Genomic DNA, 25,440 nt, shown 5'->3' with positions numbered 1-25,440 from the left:
GGACTGGATATGGTTAGCATCGACCTTCTTCCTGCCTTGCATACAATATATTATCTGGAATTTCAGCAGCCATAAGGGGACACAGAGCAAACCCAGAGAATCAGATATGTTGCTCCCATCAGTGAAATGGTATTGATTGATTGAGGAGCAATCACATACAAAATTCATAAACTCTGTTATGTGGGTTGGGAAGAGGGGAATCAACCTTATTTGTTTAAGCCACGATAGTCTGGGTTTTCTGCAGCTTAATACAATCATGATCTACCATACCAATTAAGCAACCTCTGATACTTTGTAATTCAGCAGTAGTTATTCAGTCTACATAGGAAGCATAGTTGGCTAGATCAATTACAAATTTATAGTTGCCTTAGTCATTTTTCAGAGATGGTCAATTTCAAACTCTCTCAACAATAAAAGTTCCTCATCATCGTACTCCTCTTGAATAAGCCCTTTCACAGCCCAACATGCTGCCCAGTGCCCTAAATTTTAAAAAGTTAGTAATGAATGAAATCGAACCCCCTTTGTGAATAACATGCTTTTAAACTTTTATAGCAGATGATGCCCTCATTAATGAAGTTGTTTATGAGTATTTTCAGGTCATGATTGACATATTTCCTAAAATAGTTATTAGCAAGTGATAAGAAGAAGGTATCATATGTGTAAAGTATGGAGTTGGCAACACTTAACATCTGCAAATACACAGCCTTATAAACTGTTTCAAAGCATACTTTTCCTACCTCCATGACAATGATAAAAGCCAGCTTGGCTGCGATCACGTGCCAATAGTAGATGTTGTGTTTATACTCCTGGGGGTGTCCAGGTGGGTATCGGAAATCACGATACCTGAAAGCAAAATGAAGACATATTGGAAGACAAATTTTTTTGATTATACTGTAAACAAAGGCCCCATTTAAAAAGAGGTCATGGCTGGGTGAAGTGGCTCATGCCTGTAATCCTAACACTGGGTGGCCAAGGCACGTGGATCACTTGAGGCCAGGAGTTCAAGACCAACCTGGCCAATATGGTGAAACCCCGTCTCTACTAAAAATACAAAAATTAGCCGGGTATGGTGGCACGTGCCTGTAATCCCAGCTATTCGCATGGCTGAGGCATGAGAATTTTGCTTGAGCCCGGGAGGTGGTGGTTGCAGGGAACTGATATGGCATCACTGCACTCCTGTCTGGGCAACAATGCAGGACTCTGTCTCAAAAAATAAAAATAAAAAAATAGAGGTCATATTTCATTCAATGCTCTTTTAAACTGGACATCACATACATTTTCTCTTAAAGCTCAGTTTGGTAACAAAGCCCCAAAATAACTACAGTAACACCTCATATGTAATCAGAGAATGATGGTAATGACATAGTCCATCTTTGTAGAAAAGAACCCATCTTTATAAACTAAAGTTGTAAATGTTTTCTCCAAACAAACATTTATCCTTGTTTTCTCAAAAGAGTATAACTATAACAATTCCTGTTTTGGGGATCATGTTTATAAATTTATTTATAATGGTATCATCAGGGTTCACTCAGCTATGGGGCTCTCTCTCCTCATACAGAATGCTATCTACTTGTTAAAATTTTTTGCCTAATTCCTTGTTGTCAGATAATCAGGTGTTAACTGCTATTAGTTTGTCTCTTCCTTGGGTAGTACATTTCTAATTTTATGTCTGTAAGCTATCAAACCTAGAAGGGTTTAATTTCTGATTAGAATTATGGAAAGTAAGAATAAGCAGATTTGATAACAGAATTGTAAAGAGGCTCCACTACGTATAACACAAACATTTATTTTGGGCTTATTTCTGGTTTCCTGGTTGTATTATTGAGAATCTGAGTTAGTGAAGGCTTTGAGGAGTTAGACTAAAGAAACTTTAAAGCCTCCTGTTTTAGGCAAAACTCTGTGATCCAGGAAAGAAAGTTAATGACCTACAATCCACCAACTTTATCAATTGGTAATTTAGCTGGTGCATACTGTCCACAGTTGAACTCATCAGCCGTTAACATCAATGCAGAGAGCTTTGGGATATTTTTAGATAATACTGTTTAGCTGAGGTATTTATATCTCTTATCTTTGTATGTCCCTGTTATGTGAGGTGCTAGTTTGTCATCATTCAGTATCTTCAGATTGTGCTTGAATAACACAATAGTCTTAACAACTGAATTATCTTGGTTCTTGGTCCTCTTGAAGTTTCTCTATTTCTATGACATTTCTTTGGAATCAATCTCCCTGTAATTGTTTGAAACTCTCATCTTTAAATCTTGCTTTATGGTTTGGTCTGAAATTTCTAACCCTAGTCTTCATTAACTTTTTAATAAATATGCATATATATTTTCTGAGTTTCACTGAAGAGAAAGCTATGGGGAAAAAAATGTCTCTGGCAGCTCGATTCAAATGACACCAAATGCATCTGGTTGATCCTGAAGTTATAAAGAAATAAAAATGTCAAAATTAAAAAAAATAACACCAAACAGAATTAAGTCACAAGAAAAACCCTTTTAAAGATGAAGTCTATTTTTAAACAAGTAAAGCAGAACTTGCCTGCATGTGGTATGGTTACCCTGCTCAGAGTATGGGTTTCCCATGCTTTTGTTTTTGAAGTCTATAACTTTGAAGATGGAGAGAGTGTTGTTGATGTACCCATCCATGGTGTAGGAAGTGTGGTTTCCGTAGGGAGGGACGGAGAAGGACCAATAGTACACCAGGCGGGGGATCATGTCTGATGTGAAAGCAATGATCATGGCCTATTTGGGGAGAAAACAGAGAAAATGAATTTATAGTTTTAATAGGTATGGTTAACAAATATGCTATGCCAGAATTACCAATTTCATCATGTCGATTTTTTTTTAAAGATTCAGAAGTATTAATTATTTCTTAACTGCAAAATATATGTAGACAGTGAGATAGGATCTTGCTCTGTTGCCCAGGCTGGAGTGCAATGGCATGATCATAGCTCACTGTAACCTTGAACTCCTTGGTTCAAGTGATCCTCCTGAGTAGCTAGAATTACAGGTGCATTCCACCATGCCTGGCTAATTTTTAAACATATTTTGTAGTGATATGGTCTTACTATGTTGTCTAGCCTGGTCTGGAACTCCTGGCCTCAAGCAATTCTCTCAGCCTCTCAAAGTGCTGGGATTATAGGCACGAGCCACTGACCTCAGCCTAGAAGACTCTTACACATGTAATTAAGGTCAATGTTATGAAAACAATTCAGCTTTATATAATTGATTTAGCACTTGCTTTTCATAAACACAGAATGTAAACTGCATGTTTTTCTTGATCTAAATTTAAATAATGACCTCTAAGTTCACTTTTTTCCTGTATAGCATTTTGACTTGTTTAAACAAGTCAAACCATGACCTGATTTGTTTTAAACTCTCAGTACATACTTATATTTGTTGCTTCATTAGTGTTAGCATTTATTTTAACAAAATTTGGGTAATAGAAAAAACTATGCTTGGGTTGTCCCTAAGTCTCTAAACTTCCAAAAGATTAAGTGGATAAAATTATGAAAGTTATAAATTATCAAACAACATAAAGAAAATTCAGTATGTTCCCAGATAAAAGGAGTAAATATGGACCAATCATAAACCTGTGTCTGTGTCAGGGAGACATCTATTAGGATGTAAAGCTATTGTGAATTACATGAATTTTCTCTGAAATTCTTTAATTTGGGCTTTAAACTCTCCAGTGCATAAAACTGGTTTGAAGGAAGGAGAAAGAATTTTTACTTTAAGCCAAATTCTATGTGACTAAACCAGCTAAATGATTCTGTCATTGACTGAAGCAGAAATGTTTTTGGCTTAACATGATTTTTAATAGTATTCATCTGAACATATGGTTTAGACACAGCAAGACCACGAAGCAAAGCTCAGGCAAAGCAAGAAAAAACAGGAGGCTTTTCTATAGCAAACTTTCCCTCACTAGAACCAGCTTTTTCATTTCCTCTGATGTGAAAAAATCTGTGTGTATATATATGCATGTGTTTCTGCCTGTCAGGACTGGGGTGCCACAGAATATTTTACCTTTTTTCTCTCAGATTTCAACAGATTAAATTTTGCTGTTATCATTTAACTCAACTATATCTTTTTATAGAATCACTGGCAGATGTGCATCAGGAAGCTACAAAAAAATCCAACAAGGAAGATAATTCCATTGTCTTTTGACAAGATACTTTGCTTCCTGAATTGAGCTGCTCTGAGAGACATGCTGCAAGAGTACGAATAAATGCAGTATGCTTCATTTCCCATGCTGTTCTGCACACAATTTTCCATTTATATAAAAATAAATTAAAATTGGTCTTCAATAACAGATGCTCTGGCATGATACAACGTCAATTCAGCTTATTTATTGAACCAGCAGCTTTAAAATGAATGATTTTATAACAAATTCCTGCTTGATGCCCACTTTCACCCTGGTGGCTATTTTCTTCTTTTTGTAGAGGGTAGGTTGTGAGATACACACTGGGTGTTTGAGGGATTAAGACACGCATTTAATGCTTGCACACACACAAACAAAGATGCCTATGTATGTGGCTGTATAACTGCATCTTGGAAGTGTAACAAATCCTAACATGGAAAAGAGGATTGCCCATAGTTTAATCAATGTCACAAATCTAATAAGCAGTTTTCCTGGGTTAAGTTATAAGAAAAAGCCATTATTGGATAAGAACCAATAGCACCAATTAGCCGGCATGTGTGTCTGTACATACACACACGGAGTCGCCTTGGAAACAGCCAATCCTCCATCTGTGCTCACGGAGTGGAGCCATGGTATAGATACTGGGAAAAGGTACCTAACACAATCAAACAAGAATGCTTGAGGAATGGGGAGAGGTTGAGTCAACTGAATTTTCTGGTTAGTTGAAGGTCAAATAGAAACTCTTTTAGTTTCAAACCCTGTTGCTGAAAATTTTCTTAAAGCACACGTGTCCACGTTCTTGCCCAGTTTAGTGTATTTGAGCATACTGAACATGACAGATTCATTGTTTTATGACTGAGGAACTTGAAAGGCCTCACTGCCATTTTTCTGAACATCGGTCTTCATTTTGCAGCACAGTAGACGTGGAAGGTGTGGGGTATTTGGGGGAAAGGAAACTGACATTGCCTAGCAGTTGGTTTTTGTGTGAGATTTGCAGCTTTCTCCAAAGAGTATAGATAGCATGCAATTCAGATAAATATAAGGTTCTGGACTGTACGGATGACAGATAACTTGTTTTATTGTATAAAACTGTAGCTCATAGTCCAGATAGTGACTGCTTTTGCTATTTTTTTTTTTTTTTGAGACAGTTTCGCTCTTGTTGCCCAAGCTGGAGTGCAATGGCGTCCTCTCCGCTCACCGCAACCACTGCCTCTCAGGTTCAAGCGATTCTCCTGCCTCAGCCTCCCAAGTAGCTGGGGTTACAGGCCACCATGTCAAGCTAATTTTGTATTTTTAGTAGAGTTGGGGTTTCTCCATGTTAGTCAGGCTGGTCTCAAACTCCCAACCTCAGGTGATCCGCCCGCCTCAGCCTCCCAAAGTGCTGGGATTACAGGTATAAGCTACTGTGCCTGGTGCTTTTGGAATTCTTGTGCCTCCAGTTGGGGTACCTGTCAGAGCCCTCACAGAGTCACTGTTAATAATGATGATGAGTAATGAAGATGATAAAATAACAGCAGCTAACATTCAATAGAAACAAGGCTTCAGGCATTAACTCAATGAATTCCCTAACAACTCTTTGTGGTTGGTATGTACTATTCTTATAATATGTGGTAGGGAATTAATCATTTTACAAATAATATGGGGCTCTGGAGAGGTAAGGCCTGGCTCAAGATCATGCAGCTCAAAGCTACAGTGCTGGGAACTGGAGCTCGGGCCTCCCTGACTAGAGCCTACAGTGCTCAGTAACTTCCTCATCCAGAGCCTAACCTTCAGGCACTGTCAATTTCTGTTGTTTTGGCTGGGGACTCAGGGAAGATGTGGCTTAAGAAATCAAAACTGGGAGATCACTTAGGAGGTGGTGCTCACCTGGGAGTGAGACTGTCAGTGAAATATGGGAGGGAGGAAATGACCCTACTTTTAGGATGCTTCTTGGGAAGGTGGTCCTCTAATGGGCTGGCATGAAAATTGCATTGCCTGAGAAATCCCTGTGGGCCTGTACATAAAAATGACACTGTTCAGATGGTCCATCAATGAATATAGGCTATAAACAATTGAGTTCTGTCCCCTCACAGCTGGGACATAATATACAGGGCATGAGGCTGCTTCAGCCAATGGCCAGAGCATGGTGAGCAAAGACCTAAGGGTGGGGTGGGAAGGGTGACAAAACCCACTCGCCTCCCTCCTTTAAGAACTGCTGCTGTGGAGACAAGGAAGGTAGTTAGGAGTGCACAATTAGAAGCGCACAAAGTGTTTATACTTCACCATCAAAGTTAATATTTTAGGTTGATACTTTGGAATATGTAGTAAAACCTGGTAGAATAGTCTTATTTTAGGGCCCTCAAACTCTAAATGAACAGATTTCTATCCACATTATAAAAAAGCACTTTCTGATTACTCTTTTTATAGTTATGTGAGGATTAAAAGTGTTAGTACTTATCATCATTACCATATTTCATATTGAATAAAAACTTTAGCAAATGAGCAATAACAGTACCTGTGTAAGGGGTCTTGACAGTTAAAAATAATTATACACAAAATGAAAATACATTTAACAAGTGGTTATATATCATATAACTATGTCATTTATGTGGATGACAGACTTAGCATCTTCTTGCTGTTTTAAAAAACACCCAACATTTGATTTCTTAGATAGCAACTCTAATGTATCGCAGGGCTTTCTAGGTCTTTACCCTGTAAAACTTAAATCTACTCACATTGGTCACCACAGCCAGAATTGCTATTCCTTGCATGATGGGCTGCCATGCTCCGATGTCTTGGGCTTTCTCTGGTACCAGGCGTCTAAACTGGGTGGTCAGTTTCCACGCGTCCACTCTTATTTCCAATATATTGTTCACGAGAGCCAACAGAGGGGCCAGTGGAAAAGAGGCCACAAATAAGGTGACGAACCCAAACTGAATAACTGTCAATGGAATGGACACACATCATGGAGTGGTGGTGGATGGAAGGACAACATATTTTCCTTTACTCTTGAAAAAGAAAGGCAAATGAACTAAATCCCAGAGAGAAAACACATCTGTGGTAAATAATAATTTAGTGTTCAACAGTGAAAGAATTCAAACAAAACACAAATATGAAACCTCTGGAAAGAATAATTATAGTCTGTTTCTTTCACATGTATACACTTAATAGGAGCAATATATTTAGACATCTTTAGTCAAGCAGAATTATTCGCTGGTAATAAACTTGAGACATCATAAGCATATTATTCATTCTCAGTGTTGAAATAGTATGTTGGAAGATGATTTGTGGTTTAGGAAATTTTAAAAGTAAAATATTGTGGCATTATCTAACAAGTTAAAGAGAAAAAGAAATGGACCCATGGGAAGGCTATGCTTAGAGAATGCTGGAAGAAATATGCTGGGAACAAGCAAATGCGTGAGCTCCCCTGAGTCTGCAAATGCAAGTGCAGTGCATTCAGAGAATCTGATATTACAAATCACAGAAATATATCTGATAAAAGTATCTTAAGTTATAATCCTTAAGAATCTTGAAGTTGGTTGCAGTCCTTGTGGTCATAAGTCAAAATTTGAGTGATGGCTTAGAAGTCCTTTTCTCCTTGTTTGTAATGGACACAGCCTTATTATAAATGGGGCAGCAAAGATTTTGGGGTGATATATGGAGGGGAAGAAGTAAGAAATTATCCAAAAAAGGGAAAATCAGTTTGAAGGCCTGCCAGTTAGAAGGGCAGGGTCTAAGAGGAAACATATATAGATATGTAACTAAGACTGTGGATGGGAGGAAAACGTGAAGCCCCATTAGGTCTCATGCTCAGACAAGGAGCAGGGACGACTCTGACCAGAAAGGGCAAGGCTGTGGAGGGTGTGGCGAGGCAGGCAGAGCTAGCATTTGCTTTTGGTCTGAGAGGTAAAGGGCATGTTGCAGAAGAGCAGACAGCTAGAAGGACTCAGTAAGTCCCACAGGCCAGGCAGGAGCACTCATGCAGAGAAGTCAGCCAGGCAAGGACCAGAGTTGGTGATGCTACAGAGTCATGAGCAGCAGCAACAAGCAGTGATGTCAACGTCCCTGTCTATGACTCACCCAACCCTAAATAACTTATCAGCCCCAGGGCATGCAAGTAATAGCAATGTGTGGAGTCAGCCAGTCAACTGTGGTAAACTGGCAAGTGTGCGTCCTACGGAGAGAGACAGCTCATAGTTGCCATGTCGGACTGAGGGCTCCATGTTGCCAGATCTCCTGATTGTTCAAGAGAAGCCAGAGATTAGGATTATGTTAGCAGTAAACATAGTTAAAAATCCAAAAGAGAAAAGATACCATGTATAATGACAACAAAAGCATAGGCTATTTAGAAATAAATTAATGAGAAATGTAAGACCACTATGATAACTGACTTAAGAAAAAACAAATAATGATGAATGAATGAATGGTAGGATGTGCCATACTCTTGACAGGGCAAACTTGAACTCAGGAACATATCAAATTTTTTTCCACAAAATAATTAAGAATTCTAATGTAAATTCTGTAATAATCCTAAAGTTGACAGGTCAGCCGGGTGTGGCAGCTAATCCCTGTAATCCCAGTACTTTGGGAGGCTGAGGTGGAAGGATTATTTGAGCCCAGGAGTTTGAGACTAGCCTAGGAAACAGCAAGACCCCGTCTCTACAATAAATACAAAAATTAGTTGGGTTTGGTGGTACGAGAGCCTGTAGTCTCAGCTACCCAGGAGGCTGAGGTGGGAGGATTGCTTTAGTTGAGGAGGTGGAGGTTGGAGTGAGCCACTGCACTCCAGCCTGGGCAACAGAGTGAGACCCTGTCTTTCAAAGGAAGATAAGAAAAAAGCTAAAAAGTGAAAAGTGATATTAAAGTTCTTCAAGAAATATAAACAGGATGTTTGCAGACAGTATTAGGAACATTCTGAGAAAATAAAACGGGACAGCTCTGGGAGATATTAAAGTATATTATAATGCTATGGTAATTGAAACAGTTTAGAACTAGTACATGAATAGACAGTATGAATTAAACAGGGTGAATTTTAAGAGCAGATGCAAATATTCATGGGGTTTTAGTATATATTCGTATAACGCAATACTTTGAAGCAGTGGATGCAAGTATTGGCACAGCTAGCTATGTCATGGGAAAAACTGGTATGGAGCCATCACTTTTGACACCAAAATAAATTCCAGATGGATTAAAAATATTATATTAAAAATAAAGCACCAGAAAAAGCCCATATAATTTGTTCTGATATTCATGTGAGAAAAAACTTTATAAGCAACTTTTGAAACCAAGAATAACAACAAAAAGTCAATACAAACACCCACTGTGAAAACAAAGACAACCCTTGCCTGAAACATTTTCATAATCCTATACTGCTCTCTATGCTTTCTCTTCTTTCTTCTACACATTACAGTTGAGTTTTCTGAAGGAAGTATCCACTTTCACAACAAGTGGGAGAGTAACTAGTCCCTGAGGCCCTCACCACAGCACTGGAGCTACTCTTGCTAACTTTGCCGGTGGCTGCATGTTCATAAAGCTGATGCTCCTTCTCAGTTCTGATTTAGGTGATTTCTTGTGACACGGCCAAACAGTCCCCTGCTGTGGAATATTTATTTCCACTTGATTTTTTACTTAAGAAATTTTAAGAATTCAAAAGATATATTGAAAAACAAACTAAAAAGCCCTACCCAGCTATAGCACTGCTTCCACTTCCCGCCCCAGGTCTAGCAATTAGGAGTGTGTGGGCGCTGGCTCTTCCTTTCTTCCCCCATCTGTATTTTCCATTATGCTCCTTTTCCGTCATGCTCAAATTCCTCTAAAGCAACATTATCATCTCCCAAGCCTTCTCTGTGTTGACACAACGCTGCTGGATTTCTTCCCATTGCTCTGTTTTGTTCTTTTTCTTTGTGGGGGCCTCCCTCCCTTTTCACTCTTCAAATGTCCCTTTTCCCCCAGGGCCTCATCATCAATTATCTGTCCATCTCTCTTGATATTTCTGCTAGGCATGCCTGATTCACCCTTATGGCCTCACCCATGGCTCCTCTGAGCTTCTGACTGGTGTGTCCAGCTTTCTAATGAGACACTGCCTTTCAGATGTTTCACGCTAAAAATATCCAACACTGAGCCATTTCCTAGAGACCAGCTCCTCTCCTTACGTTTTGCCCTGCATATTCGGTCTCCTGGAAGTTATCTTAATTTTGTTCCTCATCTGCTATGCAATTCACCCCTTTAACACTTACCAAATCCATCTCCCTCTCTTTACTCCTATGTCCACTAAATAGTGGGTACCTAACACTTGTTGTCTGGGTTACCAGCTGTAGCCTCCTAAATCATCTCCCTCCCATCCAGAATATCATTTTCCATTCTGCTGCCTGATTCATCTTCTTCCACATAAACATTATGCAGTTCTCTTGTTTGCAAAGATTCCAGTAGATCTCAATTTTTTAAAGAATAAAGTTCAAGTCCCCTGGCTAAGCACACCAGACCCATCATCATATGGTCCCTGCCTACCTGATATTCCCACCTGTGGATCCTTTGTTCACTTGCCATTCTTTGAACTGACCAAGCTGTTGTACTTCTCTTCACCATACTTTAGATAACTTTCATTCACCCTTCAAAATCCAGTTCAAATATCATCTGCCCAAGGAAGTCTAATTAGCATTCTCCTTAACCACTCACCGAATGCTGAGCTCCATGAGGGCAGGAACCAAGGGCACTGGTATCCCCAGCAACTGAGCGTTTGACACAGCAGGTGCTCAATAAATGTTTAAATAAATGAATGAGTGAAAGGACAAATGAAGAGATGGAGGCCTGCAGATCCTCCCAATTACCTAGTTGCCCTTTTGGAAAGCTCATCCTGCAAAGGTTAGAAGACTTCATGGCAGGTGATGGGCTCGAACTGAGCAGAGATGAGAGCATGAAGGGAAGAAGGCCTGAGTCCTGGAGAGTACAGCAGAGGCATCGGTGGGTTGAGCATAGGAGGGAGAAAAAGAAAGGGGTACAAGGAGCTGCTGAAGAATAGCTGATACTCATTACAGTACATTACATGGAAAAAATCATATATGAAGGTCATTGTTGTAGCAGATTTAAAAAAATTCACTTGGAGATAGATGAAGGTAAGATCAAGGTACCATAGCAAGGGGGAAAGAGGCAGTGCCAGGGACAAACAGGGCCCATTCATCACATCAATGTACTCTGTTTAGGGGCACCTGCCCACCAGGAAGCCCTCACCAAGTTCTCAGGACACCTGTGTCTGTGCAGTACATTACTGAGTACAAAACAGTATTTATGGCTTCTAGGTTTAAATACAGACAGACTACTATTATGTTCTGCGTCTGAGTACTCGGAGTCAGGAACACTCTGAGAAGCAATTTGGGTTAACACCTCAGAATTACTCCAATAATCTCAAAGGATGGTGGGAAATTCACTAAATAAAAAACATTTCACTCAAACAGGTCATAAAGAACTTGGTAAGTGGGTGAGGGATGTTAATGTAAAATCAACTAACAGTTATATATGTGTTGGAGCTCCAAGTTCAAGTTGATAAAATGTTTATGAGTTTGAGCTTCCAGGTACTGGTGCTCCAGCAGAGGACTCGGCAGCTGCTTCCATCAGGCTCAGTGCAGTGGGGAGAGAGGCAGGCACAAAGCACATACCACCACGACAGGTAGCAGGTGCTGCTAATGCCTAGAGAAAAAGAGCAGCAAAGCTGCCTGAAAAGTTCAGAGGCCTTGCTGAGACTCAGCAGGACTTGTCAGGTAGGAAAGAGGGAAAGAGAGTTGAGGCTGGGTGCAAGGCCAAGCAAGGGTGGAGGCTTCAACCTTGCTTTCTGGAAGATGTTTCCCTTAAGCAGTAAGAGCCACAATTTAGAAGGGAGATGGTGGTGTTGTTAAGGAATATGGGGAAATGGAAAGGAGGGGACTGTCTGGTGGTGAGACCAATACCAAAGGCACTCAATGTTTATTTTTAGGGAAATGAAAACAATTCAAAAGGCACTTACAAATTCTGTCTCTCACAGACTACAAAGACAAAACACAGATTTCATTCTCCTGTTGACCACACAGTAACAGACTGCCTACTCCCAGAAATTCAGAAATCAAGTTTTCTCAGTTGTTAGGTATTATTTAGATAACAGAAAAACAACGTGATAAACCTAAAAATCTGTCTATAAAAGCTATTATTCTATCCTTTCTTGTAGGGCAGGAAGAGGCAGCATTATTTAGTTGATAATTATTTTAAAGAGCCTATGAAAACTCTACAAGTCATCTCAGCTTCTCTCCAAACCACATGACCATATAACTTTCCCTTTTGATGTCATTTATTTGACTAATCTACAGAAAAATAACTTCTTAAAATTAACAAATGACATTCTGCCCCAGGATGTTTTTTTTATGCTGTTAATAGTTCCAGTAAGAAATATTTACAATTATGACTCATTTTTGAATAACAGGTAATTGTCTTACGGTCCTTCTGAAAATAAGCAGAATAATAAACAAAGATAGCTTCCACATATGTAGTGCAGCTACACCTTTAATGAAACCTGGTCATGAAACGTAACAAAGCAAAAATGAAATTCAAATCAGGTTCTGGGCTGCCACAAAGTATTGTTGACCAAAGAAGCCACAAGATGAACCTTTAGTCATTGAAGGAAGCAGATGTGTTTTCATGTATAATGTATATTTTTAAAAGCAATTATTTTATATATAGAATGTGATTTAATAAAAACCACCTTCTAACTGCAGACTTGTAAACAGGAACCACAAAGGGGTGTCTTTGCCAACATGCAAAGCGCCCTATGCATAAATGCAATGCCTGTCAACAAAAATGATGCGTTTCTTTTTCTATTCTCCTAAGCTTAAAAAAACTGTTATTCAATGCAATGGTTAGCTGAAAGGGCACAAATACAAAACATGTAAATTGTTAGCCATCTATTAGATATAAGCATGTCATGCATAATACAAAAGACGGTGTTTCCTATGGAAATCTATTTTGAGACACTTCCATTTAAAAGCAACTGAGAGCTCAAAATCAAGTCCCACTGAAAAGAATAAAAGCCCAGGCAAATAATATAAAAATGGACCAAGACATTTAGGAAAGAGAGGACCTGTGCTAAATCTTAATTCCAGACCAGCACAATGGTTTGAAATTCAAGCCAGTTATGAGCCATGAAGTCACTCAAGGAACCAGGCAGAAACCACTGGCCAGAACAAACAGATAGGCTGTTGAAGGCAGGCAGGAGATATGAAAGTAAGCATCTCGGGACTATTCCTGCCATGAAGCAGCATGCTCCTGCAGGCCTGCTTAAATGACTCAGTTCAGAAGTATCCTAGCCAACAGCTGTGCCTGCATGGACTAGAGGCCAAGCTGAATCACACCTAATTATATTTGCTGAGTTCATTCTCAGACAACATGATTAGAATGCTTTAAGAATTCATGGTAAAGATGGCTGAGCTCAGTGGTTTATGCCGGTAATCCCAGCCCTTGGGGAGCTGTGGCAGGTGGATCACGAGTTCAGGAGTTTGAGACTAGCCTGGCCAACATAGTGAAACTTCGTTTCTACTAAAAATACAAAAAATTAGCCAGGCTGGGTGGCAAGCACCTGCAATCCCAGTTACTTGGGAGGTTGACGCAGGAGAATTGCTTGAACCCAGGATGTGGAGGTTGCAGTGAGCTGAGACCATGCCATTGCACTCCAGCCTGGGTGACAGAGCAAGACTCCATCTCAAACAAACAAACAAACAAATAAATAAATAAATTCATGGTAAAGATGGCTGGGCCAAGTGGCTCATGCCTGTAATCCCAGCACTTGGAGAGGCTGAGGTGGGTGGATCATTTCAGCCCTGGAGTTTGAGACCAGCCTGGCCAACATGGTGAAACCCTGTCGGTACTAAATGTCCAAAAATTAGCTGGGCGTGGTGGTGCATGCCTACAAGCCCAGCTACTCAGGAGGTGGAGGCAGGAGAATTGCTTGAACCCTGGAGTTGGAGGTAGGAGTTGCAGTGAGCTGTGACTGTACCACTACATTCCAGCCTGGGCTACAGAGTGAGACTCTGTCTCAAAAAACAAACAAAAAGAATTAAGGTAAAGATGTACTTCAGTGAATATTCCATTTCATTCCACGGTAATACATTTCTAGCTTTGTATAACATAAATATTAACAAAGACACACATGGCCACCTTATCTGAAAGTCTGATTGTATAATTTTATCTAATGGAGAAAAACATACTCTTCGTCATTTCAATATGCTACATGTTAATTTGACTTAATAACAGATGCTTTTGGGATCCACGACATGCTCCAGTGTGTTTTATATCACTAAAAACTTCACTAACAACTTACTCATTTCAAGATATTCATAAAATAATCCCAGTTTTCCCATAGGTTGGAGATGGTAGTCCTGTTCCCATCGTGGGGTTATCTTTTCTGATCCAGAAACTCTGTGAAATCGTCCAATTAGATTCATGATCCAGCTGCCAAAAAGATCAGTTTTATAAATTAGAATGAATATTATCAGGCCAAGGTCATAAAAGTATTTTGCTGCTATCTCAAAGCTGCACATGCAATCTTCCGAATAAACTAATTTTTTTGTTTGCATGCTAAATTTATTTTTATTTCTGCCTTATCCAAAAATATTTTGAAAAATAGGACTACATACCTGGGTTTATCAAAGCTGCAGCTGCTGTTTTTTTCTCCTACCTTTTTCCTGTGGGCGGCTTAATTTTTAAAAGTCAGTTTCCTTCATTTGATTAACTTCAGTTATTTGTTTTTCCATTTCCCCCCATCAATCAAAATGGTCTTGCCAGTATGAAAATCACCAGAGAAAACAAGATATAGTATGCGAGCTGGTGGTAAGCGCTGTGGAGAAAACTAAGTAGGGCAGGGAGTGCTTGCATTTGTGTCTAGGGAGGAGTGGGGATGGTGGCCGGTGAAGGCCTCATTCAGAGTGATGTTGAATAAAGATGTGAAGGAGACAAAAGAGCGAGAAACCTGGGGGAAAAGGTCCCAGGTAGAGGGAACGGTGATGACACAGATCCAGTGGCAGAAGCAGGCCTCCATGGTTCACAGACAGCATGCAGGGTAGGGCTAAGGGACCACTGTCAGGACTCTGGGTGTTTTTTATACTGAGGGAAGTGAGGAGCCATTGGAGGGCACTGAGCAGGAAAGTGACAGAATCTGACTTTAGATAAAATAGGTCCAAGTCCCTATGTTAAGCTGAATCATTTAAGGACCAGATGAGTGAAACGCCTCCTCCAAGTTATAGTGCAAGAGCTAGGACACAACAGCCTGGACCGTGTCCCAGTGCTCCGTCCACCCCTGGATAGTGCCCCACTGAGCTGCCCACTGTCTCTTTTTTATGTCGTGTTTTTTCCCTCTCTCAAAAGCCTTGTGGCTGAGATAAATGCTTCCTCCTTTTTTATGGCAATTTGGTAAAAATCTGAGTTCGCAGTAAAATGAGGTGTGCACCTGTGACATAAAGAACGTTGTTCCCTCAAGCAACTGCCGGCTTGTGGTTTACCTGTGGAGTCATCAGAAGAGGCACAACAACAACTCCAAATACAGATCTAACATCTGGATATACTGGCTGATTAAACATGTGGGTGTGGCCTTCAAACTCTGACAATGAGAAGGCATTGCACAGTGGTTAAGGACAGTTAATGCAAGAAAACCAGGCAGACCCTCATCCTCTCCATCACATGTGCACATGTGCACACTCAGCCGGCATAAGACAGGCAGTACAAATGGCTCACTCTGCTGGGTTTCCCACTGCTACTGATCTCAGGGCTCACTTTTCACTGACTGCTACTAAAGTTTTACTTGGGAAATTCTCTCTACTACAGGAGACATCTCTGGCCTCACAATCTTTCCCGGTTTCTAACATCGATGATGTTAGAGAGGCAGCAGGAGGCTGTGGAAAGTGGAGGGGATATGATCTCAGACACCCATGAATCTGAATCCACACGCCATTGCTTAGCTGGTTAACGTTGGTAAAAAAAAAAATAAAATGGGGGTCAGGTGCGGTGGCTCACGCCTGTAATCCCAGAACTTTGGGAGGCTGAGACAGGCGGATCACGAGGTCAAGAGATTGAGACCAACCTGACCAACGTGGTGGAACCCTGTCTCTACCAAAAATACAAAAATTAATTGGGTGCAGTACAAAAATTAACTGGGCATGGTGGCATGCACCTGTAGTACCAGTTACTCAGGAAGCTGAGGCAGGGGAATTGCTTGAACCTGGGAGGGGGAGGTTGTAGTGAGCTCAGATTGTGCCACTGCACTCTAGCCTGGAGACAGAGCAAGACTTTGTCTCAAAATAAATAAAAAATAAAAATTTAAAAATAAAATGGGGTGATAAAACCTACATTGCCCAGGGCTGCTGTCAGGATTAAATGATTCAAAATAGGTAATGGATGTAGCACATTTCCTAATGCATAAAACCCCCTGTATGGGATTTTCTGTTGAGCAAACAGGCTGCACTGGCTGAGGCCAAGTGTAAATATTGTCCATGTTATGTAGAATCTTGGCTCAGTGATCCAGGCCACCTGGATCAGTGGTTCTCACTTCAGCACATACAAGCATAACATGGAATGCTTGTGAGTAGTGCAGCTTTCTCGGCTCCCAGTGCAAACGTCTGAGATAAGCTCCAGAATCTGTAGTTTTGTAGCTATTCTAGGGAGACTGTGACTTAGGTGGCACCAAGGACCACACAACTCCATCACCCTTCATGACACCTAACTCTAAGGTTACTGGGTGTGGTTCCTATTGGTTTCTCTTTTGCTCTGCCTCCCACACTTCCAGCCTCAGCCTCTTGCTGAATCCTTTCCAGAAGTAGATCTTTTTCTATCTGGGCTCTAAACCACATGAGAATTCAAATTTAGGATGACACTTCTGTCCTGGCAACTACTTGTGTTATCTTAGGCTTCCCTCTCATATCAGGTCATCTTAAAAGTCTTCCTCACTAGCTTTCTTTTCTGAGTTACAGATGCTGAGCCTCTTGTTTGGTTTTCCCGAGTTGAACCACTCATGTATACTAGGAAATCCTGGGTTGCAGTCCATCCATATTTGCCTTTGGTCTTTTGGGTTTTCTATTGGTCTGTGCTTCTAGTGCAGGGACCTCAATCTTGACTGCACATGAGAATCACCCACAGAACTTTTAGAAACATATACACACCAGATACCTTTTCCTTGGCCAAGGCTAGAAGCAGGGGTTACAAAATAATTTCCATAGGAATTTACCAGGTGTATTATCATAGCCACATGATAATAAGCTGTGCTTTACTAAGTCCTTATTTTGTACAAAACAAGGTGAGAAGCACTTTACATTTCACTTTCTCTTCACCTCCATTATCACATTTAATCCACATACTGGAGATAATCATCATTTCTGTTTAGGACATTCTACAGTATTCCCACTTGCTAATTTTGAAATACAAGCATACTTGACTAGCTGAATCTACTTTATGTGTGGGTTGATTGTTTCTAAACTTTGAGTGTGAATAGTGAAGACACCTATATTTAGGACTCTGCCTATAGCTTATCCTCTTTCCAAATCCTATCTTGATAAGGGACATTTTCTCCTAAAACAGTTCTTTTTTCTTATTATACAAATAAGTACACTTATTTATATAAGAAGAGTATTTGTGTTACAATATACATGTATAAACGTATATAATGGAAAAATATAGCCATCTACTATTTAAATACCAAAAAATGACACTATAGGTATTTTGGATACTTAATTCTCATTATTATCCCTGACATGTTGTTATAAAAATTTCTCCAGAGTGAGTTATTTAACACAGGAATTATACTAGCCTTTTTATCAAGAATAGAATAAAATCCCCAGGAATGCCTTAAATATCAAAATACTAAGTGGAACTGGGAAGGCCAAAGGGCTCTGAGCTTGCTCTCTGAGTCCCGCTGACAATGCTATAATTTACTGATGTGATGTATCTAAAGCATACAAGGCACTCATTCATTCACTCAGCTGCTTCCTACTAAGTTTCTGTCATATGCCAGGTACTGGGGAGACCCTAAAAGAAACCTGGATCCCTGAGCCAGATATGCTCCTTTCCTTGTTCCAAGAATACTACAGTCAAGGGGTATGGGCCCAAAGGCAGGGAGGGGAAGGAAGGAAGGAAGGACGAGAGAGGAAGGTGCGTGTGTGGTGAAATACATTTCTCCATGTTTCTCTTGACATACTTACATGATGTGAAAACAACTGCTGACTTAGAAGGCTTTTCTCTCTCTTCTTATCTAGTTTTGGGGGTGGGTATAGCTTTGGATAGTAAAGACAACTGATATATCTTTGATAAATTAGGATTTTGTGAAATCCTAATTTATGAATTTAATGAAAAAAGGTAACAAAACTGGCACCTATACAACGGTCACTCTCTAATTTGGCTAACACTCAGCATTCCCAGTTTTCAGACAAGAAAACAGAAGAATTTGAAGGCAAAGTTTATATCACTGTAATTTTCAACAATGAGCTTACTTGAAGTGAAAGTATAAGCCACGGATATAAGTCCTATATTTAGGACTCTGCCTATAGCTTATCCTCTTTCCAAATCCTATCTTGATAAGGGACATTTTCTCCTAAAACAGTTCTTTTTTCTTATTATACAAATAAGTACACTTATTTATATAAGAAGAGTATTTGTGTTACAATATACATGTATAAACGTATATAATGGAAAAATATAGCCATCTACTATTTAAATACCAAAAAATGACGCTATAGTATAGTAAAGTAAAGGATAGTATAATTCATCCTTACTTTAAAATATTTCATGTGAACAAATTTCATTTCATAAGAATTTCTCAATACCAGTTTAGGAAACAGTTGCTAAAACCAATGTTATTGAAACAAGGCGTTAAATAATTAACCTACTTTTTCAGAAAACAGTTTTTAATCTAAGAATGGATTAAGACTTTCCTCTGTTTTATATATTTGTTTTCATTTAGAAACAAACACAGTACTATTTATGCATCACCTACTTTTACTTATCTAGAAAAATCCGAATATGAGCTCAATGAAAGTGAGGGTATTTTCTGCAGAATAGGATTAAAAAAATGAATTTCACGGCTAAAGCCAGAATCCCTTTTTGGGTGGAGGAAGAGGAAGGAAGATCTTTGTTTAGAGAAAGATCCTGAAAGTTTCCATTGAAGATGGAGAATAGACCTGGCAAAGAAATCTGGAAGGATGCATTGAAACCCAGAGTGAGTTAACTGCTCAACAAAGAGAATGAACAGAAACTTCATGACTAGGGAAGAGAAAAAAGAAAAGCCAGGAGTGGGAGGAGAAAGGAGAGAGAAGCTGTATGTGATAGAGGGAAGAGGGCAACATGGCAGGAGGCAGGAGCCTATAAAGAAGGGTGATAAATTTTTTAAAATTCCCAGCTATATAGTGGGATAAAAGACTTTTTATAAAGGTGGACGTTTTTTGTTTCTGAACAAAAGAAGGGGAGAGGTGATGACAGAGACAAGGAAAGGAGAACGGGGGAAGACAACAGAAGGTAAGAGAGGTGACTACAGAAATCAGTCACAAAAACGAAACTTTGCTGGCTTTGAGATGGAGAAGAGGTCACAAAGCAGGGAACATAGCTGGTGGCCTCCAGAAGCTAAGCAAGGCAAAGAGGTGTACCCTAGAGCCCTTGGAAAGGAACACAGCCCATCAACACCTTGATTTTAGTCTACTGGGACTTCTGACCCCCAGGACCATAAAATATTACATTTGTGTTGTTTTTACATCATTAATCTTGCAGTAATTTATTACAGCAGCAACAGAAAACCAAAACAAAAAGCTCTCTGAAATTTGCAGAAATTGCAGATGGTATTAGACTTTACTCTTTGATAGGGGAGGGGGATTAAGTGAAAATTATAACAGGCAATGAAATCTTAGTTAACATCTGAAGTACAACTATTTTGTTGTTCTCAATTTTTTAGGAAACCAACAGTAAGTCAAAACCTTTGTGGTTATTTTAGACAATTATTTCTTAAAACATTATGTATCCCAGTGCCTTAGGATCCTAACAGAACCTCTATTCTTAAAAGTCGGGACTCATGGGATCCTGGATTTGAATCCCACAGTAGCCTTTTAATGCTAATGTGAAATTGGGTAAATCATTTAACCTCTTTAAACCACAGCTCTTCATTAGCAAAAAGGAGATACACATAAGAATAGTTTGGTAGATTAAACTTAATACAGTGACTAAAATTCATACTGACTTTTAAAAGCGTAATATATAGGGAAGAGAGAAGAAGGATGTGGGAAATTGTGGAATTACATAGTTCACAGCTCTAACCAGTGCTATCTCTCAAAGTGCTGTGATTAGTCAGTCACCAACAATAGCCTACTTACAAACAATAACTATAGCCTAGGTATAAACTATAGCAGATGGGGATTTACATTAAATATAAAGAAGGTTTTAAAATACAATTATTAGATCCTGACTACATTTACACTGTTGGTTGGACTATGTTGTCTGGAGACCTTTAATAATAATAGATTCTGGGGCCGGGCGCGGTGGCTCACGCCTGTAATCCCAGCACTTTGGGAGGCCGAGGCGGGTGGATCACGAGGTCAAGAAATCGAGACTATCCTGGTCAACATGGTGAAACCCCGTCTCTACTAAAAATACAAAAAATTAGCTGGGCATGGTGGCGCGTGTCTGTAATCTCAGCTACTCAGGAGGCTGAGGCAGGAGAATTGCCTGAACCCAGGAGGCGGAGGTTGCGGTGAGCCGAGATCGCGCCATTGCACTCCAGCCTGGGTAACAAGAGCGAAACTCCATCTCAAAATAATAATAATAATAATAATAATAATAATAATAATAGATTCTGATCCATTTAGAGGTGAACATGCAGCTATGTGGATATGAAGGCAAATGATTTTGGTGGGTGGGCTATTCTATCCCTTGTCCTGTTACCCATGGTTACACAATTTAACACTCACGGCAATAGTACTTCTTGTATGTTATTCCAGATTGCTTTTCCTCCCATGATTATTGTCAGCTGAGTTGTCAGTTCAAGAAGACAGCCACCTGGGTCACACTGGAAGGTTAAAAAGAAAATCTCCTTTAAATATTCAATGGGTCTAAGTTGAAATATAGGCATTAATTCTATTTTTCTGGTATTTGTTCTGTTTAGGCTAAAAAAAATAAATCTAAGGAATTTACAATAAATAACTAATTCAGCTTAAATTGGCAAGAGAATACAATTCTATATTCACACCTCTTCATTTCTGTATTTTCCCAACCAATAAACTGGGTCTCCTGGATAGCCTACAAATTTGCCCTTAAAGAATGCTATGTAGAAGCATGAAGAGTAGTAGTTGACAAACTGGAATAAGAACATCTTCATCGTGAGGCTGTTCTCATAATCAGTCTGGGTCCTTGGGAGTTCTGTAGTTAAAAGAAAGACAAACAAGATTTTAAAATTGTGAACAGCTTTGAGACTCTAACAAAAAATACTGATACATGAGTTAACAGGTTAAAAAAATACAATTCACACTGTTTCCATTTAAGCTGTTTTGAATTCCTTAATATAGCCACAGTGTTAATTCCAAGTTTGCACATTGTTTTAAGAGTTCTCCCTTATTGTAGTAATACAATAGCCCACGTTTCCCCACCCCGACAAAAAATCAACTGTTCCTTAAAATTTACAAGACAGTGTTATCAAATAAGCAAGAACTGCTATAGGTATAATAGACTGAAAATTATTTTTGAACTGCCTGCTAAATGATATTCTCTTGTTTTCCTGAATTGCAATAAGGTGAGTCTGTTGAAGAAAACAAGCAAAACAAGGTGCAACTTGGTAGAGACATTTGGGAAAGACAAAATAGGTCATCCTAGTGTGGAATTTGAATCAGTTTGATCATTTTAGATGACTACTGAGTAGGCCATTCAGAGAGCGACTCAGACGAATGCAGTGTGGGAAGCACTTAACTTGGACACTTAAGCAGCTGCCTGGGATACAAGCCAGAGAGAAGAAACATGTTACAAAATCCAGGGCTGATGAGAATTATATTAATATGAACAGCACGGGGGAAGACACGTAGTAGTGTGATAGCTTTCCTCTCAGCAACAGAGGAACCTATTTGCCACTGGAACCATGACCCTATTCCACTTATTTGCAATGAAGAGACTATTTACTTTCAACCATAGAGTACGTGATCTAATGTAATTGAAAATATTATTCAACACTGATCTGTTTACACAGAGCTTGGACATTATAATGATTGTCTTTGCTTTGTCCCTTTTACTAATGCAAAGCTGTAGATAATTTATTTCCATACATGCTAGAAAAAGTATGTTTAAAAACTGTAATCTATTGGAACTGAAAAGCCTAAAAGATAACAGTCTCTATTTTTGCCAGGTTCTAAAAAATATGTCAGAAGTTACCTAAGCTATAGTAGGACCTTACCAAAGTTAGTAATCATAATTGCCACTCTTTCATATATGGTGTTCAGAATCATGATAATGATAAAGCTGATGATGGAGGCCGTGATGGACGTGGCTGTTTGTGGAGTCAGGTACTTCTGGATTGGGTCTGTTCCATTAAGGTTCTTAAGTTGTGTAGAAAATACAATAAACACTGAGAGCCTATAGACAATGATCCCAATAACTGAAGCGATGATCAATAGAATCTGAAAGCACAATAAACACAGTAGCATGAGACACACCAATAACTGCATTTGCACTGTTAAAAACTGACCCCACACTTAACAAGGGCGGTGTGTAAAGTGATGTAAATCTCACATAAGTGATACCAGGGAAGTAGAAATTCTGGGATGTTAAAAATTTTTTTAAAAAGGAAAAGGAATGATGGATGTGAAAAGAAGGCACATCCGCATATGTAAGAGGTTAACAAGAGGAGAAACTGAGTGCAGGGGGTGGTGAGAGGGAACTGGGAACTAATTTCTGTGCATTTTTTTTGTAAACCTAAAATCACTCTTAAAAAAAGTCAATTAAAAAAGAGTATCTTCAGACAGCATAAAAATGGAACAACTAGTAGCATACTCTGGTAGAAGGAAAAAATACCTGAGTATAGGACTAAAGAAACCATCACTTCTACAATTATTAAATTATTTAAGTTATGAGTTAATGTTTTTTGCTCAGTCATACTCCATTAAGAAGATACCATTTCCTTGCAACAGAGAAGCTATCACCAATTCAAGTGTCAGCAGGTGCTAGCTTTTGTTTTAATCACTGTAGCAAGGGAGAGTCTGAGCACAGCCAGTGAAGCTGGCACAGAGGTGCCCTGAGCTAACTGTTGGTACTGGCAGCAGGTCTCTGCTGATAAAAGCTTCACACACTTTTCACACTCAGTTCTCATAACCTTAAACTGGCAGTCATTTGTACCTGCATTTCCAGAAGATTGATGCCAGTAGTCCACTGTATTTTTGACTGCATAATCCCCAGTAAGAGAGATTTTCATTTTCTCAGTAAATAGATTTCTCACCACTGAATGACGCAAATTAAAGGCCCACGAATTTTCCTTACTTGATATACAGTACTAGACACTGTTGGAGAGGCATCTTTAAACTGTTTTCCCTAAATCTACTTTCTCCAGGATCATGCACTGAAGGTGTGCGACTGCTTGTGATGACAGAAATGTTTCAGAGAAGGGAAATTGAGGTTAAAGCAAACTATATCTTGTTGATAGTAACAGAGAGGCCAGTTGTCACCTGTGGAGAGCAGTAAAGGGAGTGATCACAGGATGGTCCTGGGGCTAGACTCTTCTATTTGAATACTAGCTCTACTGGGGCTTCAGTATCCTCTCCTGTATATTAGGAATACTATGGCACCTAACACTTATGGAATTGTTGAGGATTCAATGAGTTACTTTAGGTAAAAACAGAATATTAAGCTCAAGAACATGAAAAGCACTACATAAGTATTAGCTATGATTATGGCAACCAAAGTAAAGTGTTAAAAAGATGTTTTTCTTGCTCTTTAAGCAATCTGCTTGTAGAGAAGGCATTACATTTCCCCTGTATCTTTCTCATTATTTCCTTTCCTTCACAGTTAAGTCTCAGCACTTGTGAAATGAGTAAGATTTGTGTGTGTAAATGTAAAAATTAGTTAAGGCTGAGAGAAAAGTTACAAAAGATGAATCAAGTCATCCTCTCTTAGCACAATACATATAAGCTGTTTAAATATTATATATTTAAAAATTATCTCAATAATTTGTATTAAATAATGATAAAGATAGCATTCTTTAAATGCTTTCTGTTCACCTTAGTACATGTATATTTGTTTACTCATAACAGGCTTGTGAGGAAGGTAGTATAACATTATCTCTCTTTTGCTGATGTGAAAATAGAGGCTCAACGACATTAAGCAATTTGTCCAAGATTAGATAAGTAGTAAGTAAAAGAACTTGGGTCTCTTAAGATACTGAAGACACACTCCTCTCCACGGCACTGCCTCCCCGACATGGTTTACAAAATAAATTCTAATTCATTCCAGAGCTTTTTCAAACTTAAGTTCCCATATTTCTTTGGGGTTCTTCCCATACTTCAATTATTTCTTCATAGGGACAGGAAGCTTTTTATTCTTTTTCTTCAAGTTTGTAACTTATTTCTGATTTAACTTTAATACTTTTCAGATCATAACTTTAGAATACGGTCACTGTGGACAATTTTTAAGTACCCTGTAGTCACACTGATTGCTTTTGCTAACCTGGGTCTGTTGCCCATCCTAGAAGAGAACCCAGATTCTGCTTCAGGGGAAATAACTCTTCCTGTTTTTAGTCCTGGAGTTTGGGTGGGATTGCCCTAATGTGCTCCAGAGGTACATGATTGGTTTGAGACAAACAGGGAACATCCCACCGGCCTCAGCAACTGATCCAGGGATTGACACGTAACTAAGTAACAGCCACTAAGAACGTGAGGAGACAGCTGTTAGTGCCCATGGGAAAGAGAAGCTTCCCCTGTCAATAGAGAAAACTGCTAAAAAAAAAAAAAAAGACTTCTCTTTGGTTGGAAGATGTGACACCTGGAATGCTGCAGCCATTCTGCTACCATGAGGAAGTGTCTAGACCCCCCCCCCGCCATGCCCAGGAGGCCACCTGACACAGGACGAAGGGAACAAAACACAGCCCTTGATAATATCTGGTCTGCAGTACCTAGATTTGACTGAAGCCATACCTCAGGCCTGGAATTTTCAAAGAATAAATCCCACCTTCCCCTCTTTTGCTGTTGTTTAAACCAACTGAAGACTGATTTTCTGCCAACCATAACTGACTCTTAACAAAAATAGCATTAAATAGGAAAAAAATTATCTACTATCTACATGTAGGCACAATTCCTTCAGGATTATGTA

General features: G+C 39.3%; 1 protein-coding gene across 5 annotated transcripts in view; it reads right to left on the bottom strand.

Annotated features, from left to right (window-relative positions):
* Positions 1-25,440, bottom strand: part of ANO6 (anoctamin 6) — a 189,717-nt gene that overhangs the window by 9,091 nt on the left and 155,186 nt on the right. For 3 of the 5 annotated variants that reach the window (XM_032248381.1, XM_032248379.1, XM_032248380.1), the window contains 7 exons: positions 22,538-22,760; positions 21,347-21,516; positions 21,069-21,166; positions 14,456-14,586; positions 6,855-7,060; positions 2,539-2,741; positions 738-843 (listed from right to left, as the gene is read on the bottom strand). In XM_032248381.1, the coding sequence (XP_032104272.1) occupies positions 738-843; positions 2,539-2,741; positions 6,855-7,060; positions 14,456-14,586; positions 21,069-21,166; positions 21,347-21,516; positions 22,538-22,760 (1,137 nt within the window). The other 2 variants (XM_032248383.1, XM_032248382.1) reach the window with 2 other exon arrangements.

The sequence above is a fragment of the Sapajus apella genome, unplaced genomic scaffold (assembly GCF_009761245.1).
Source record: "Sapajus apella isolate SASKATOON/1434 unplaced genomic scaffold, GSC_monkey_1.0 scaffold66, whole genome shotgun sequence".
Taxonomy (NCBI): domain Eukaryota; kingdom Metazoa; phylum Chordata; class Mammalia; order Primates; family Cebidae; genus Sapajus; species Sapajus apella.
The sequence above is the reverse complement of the archived record's forward strand: the minus strand, read 5'-3'. Positions and strand labels throughout refer to the sequence as shown.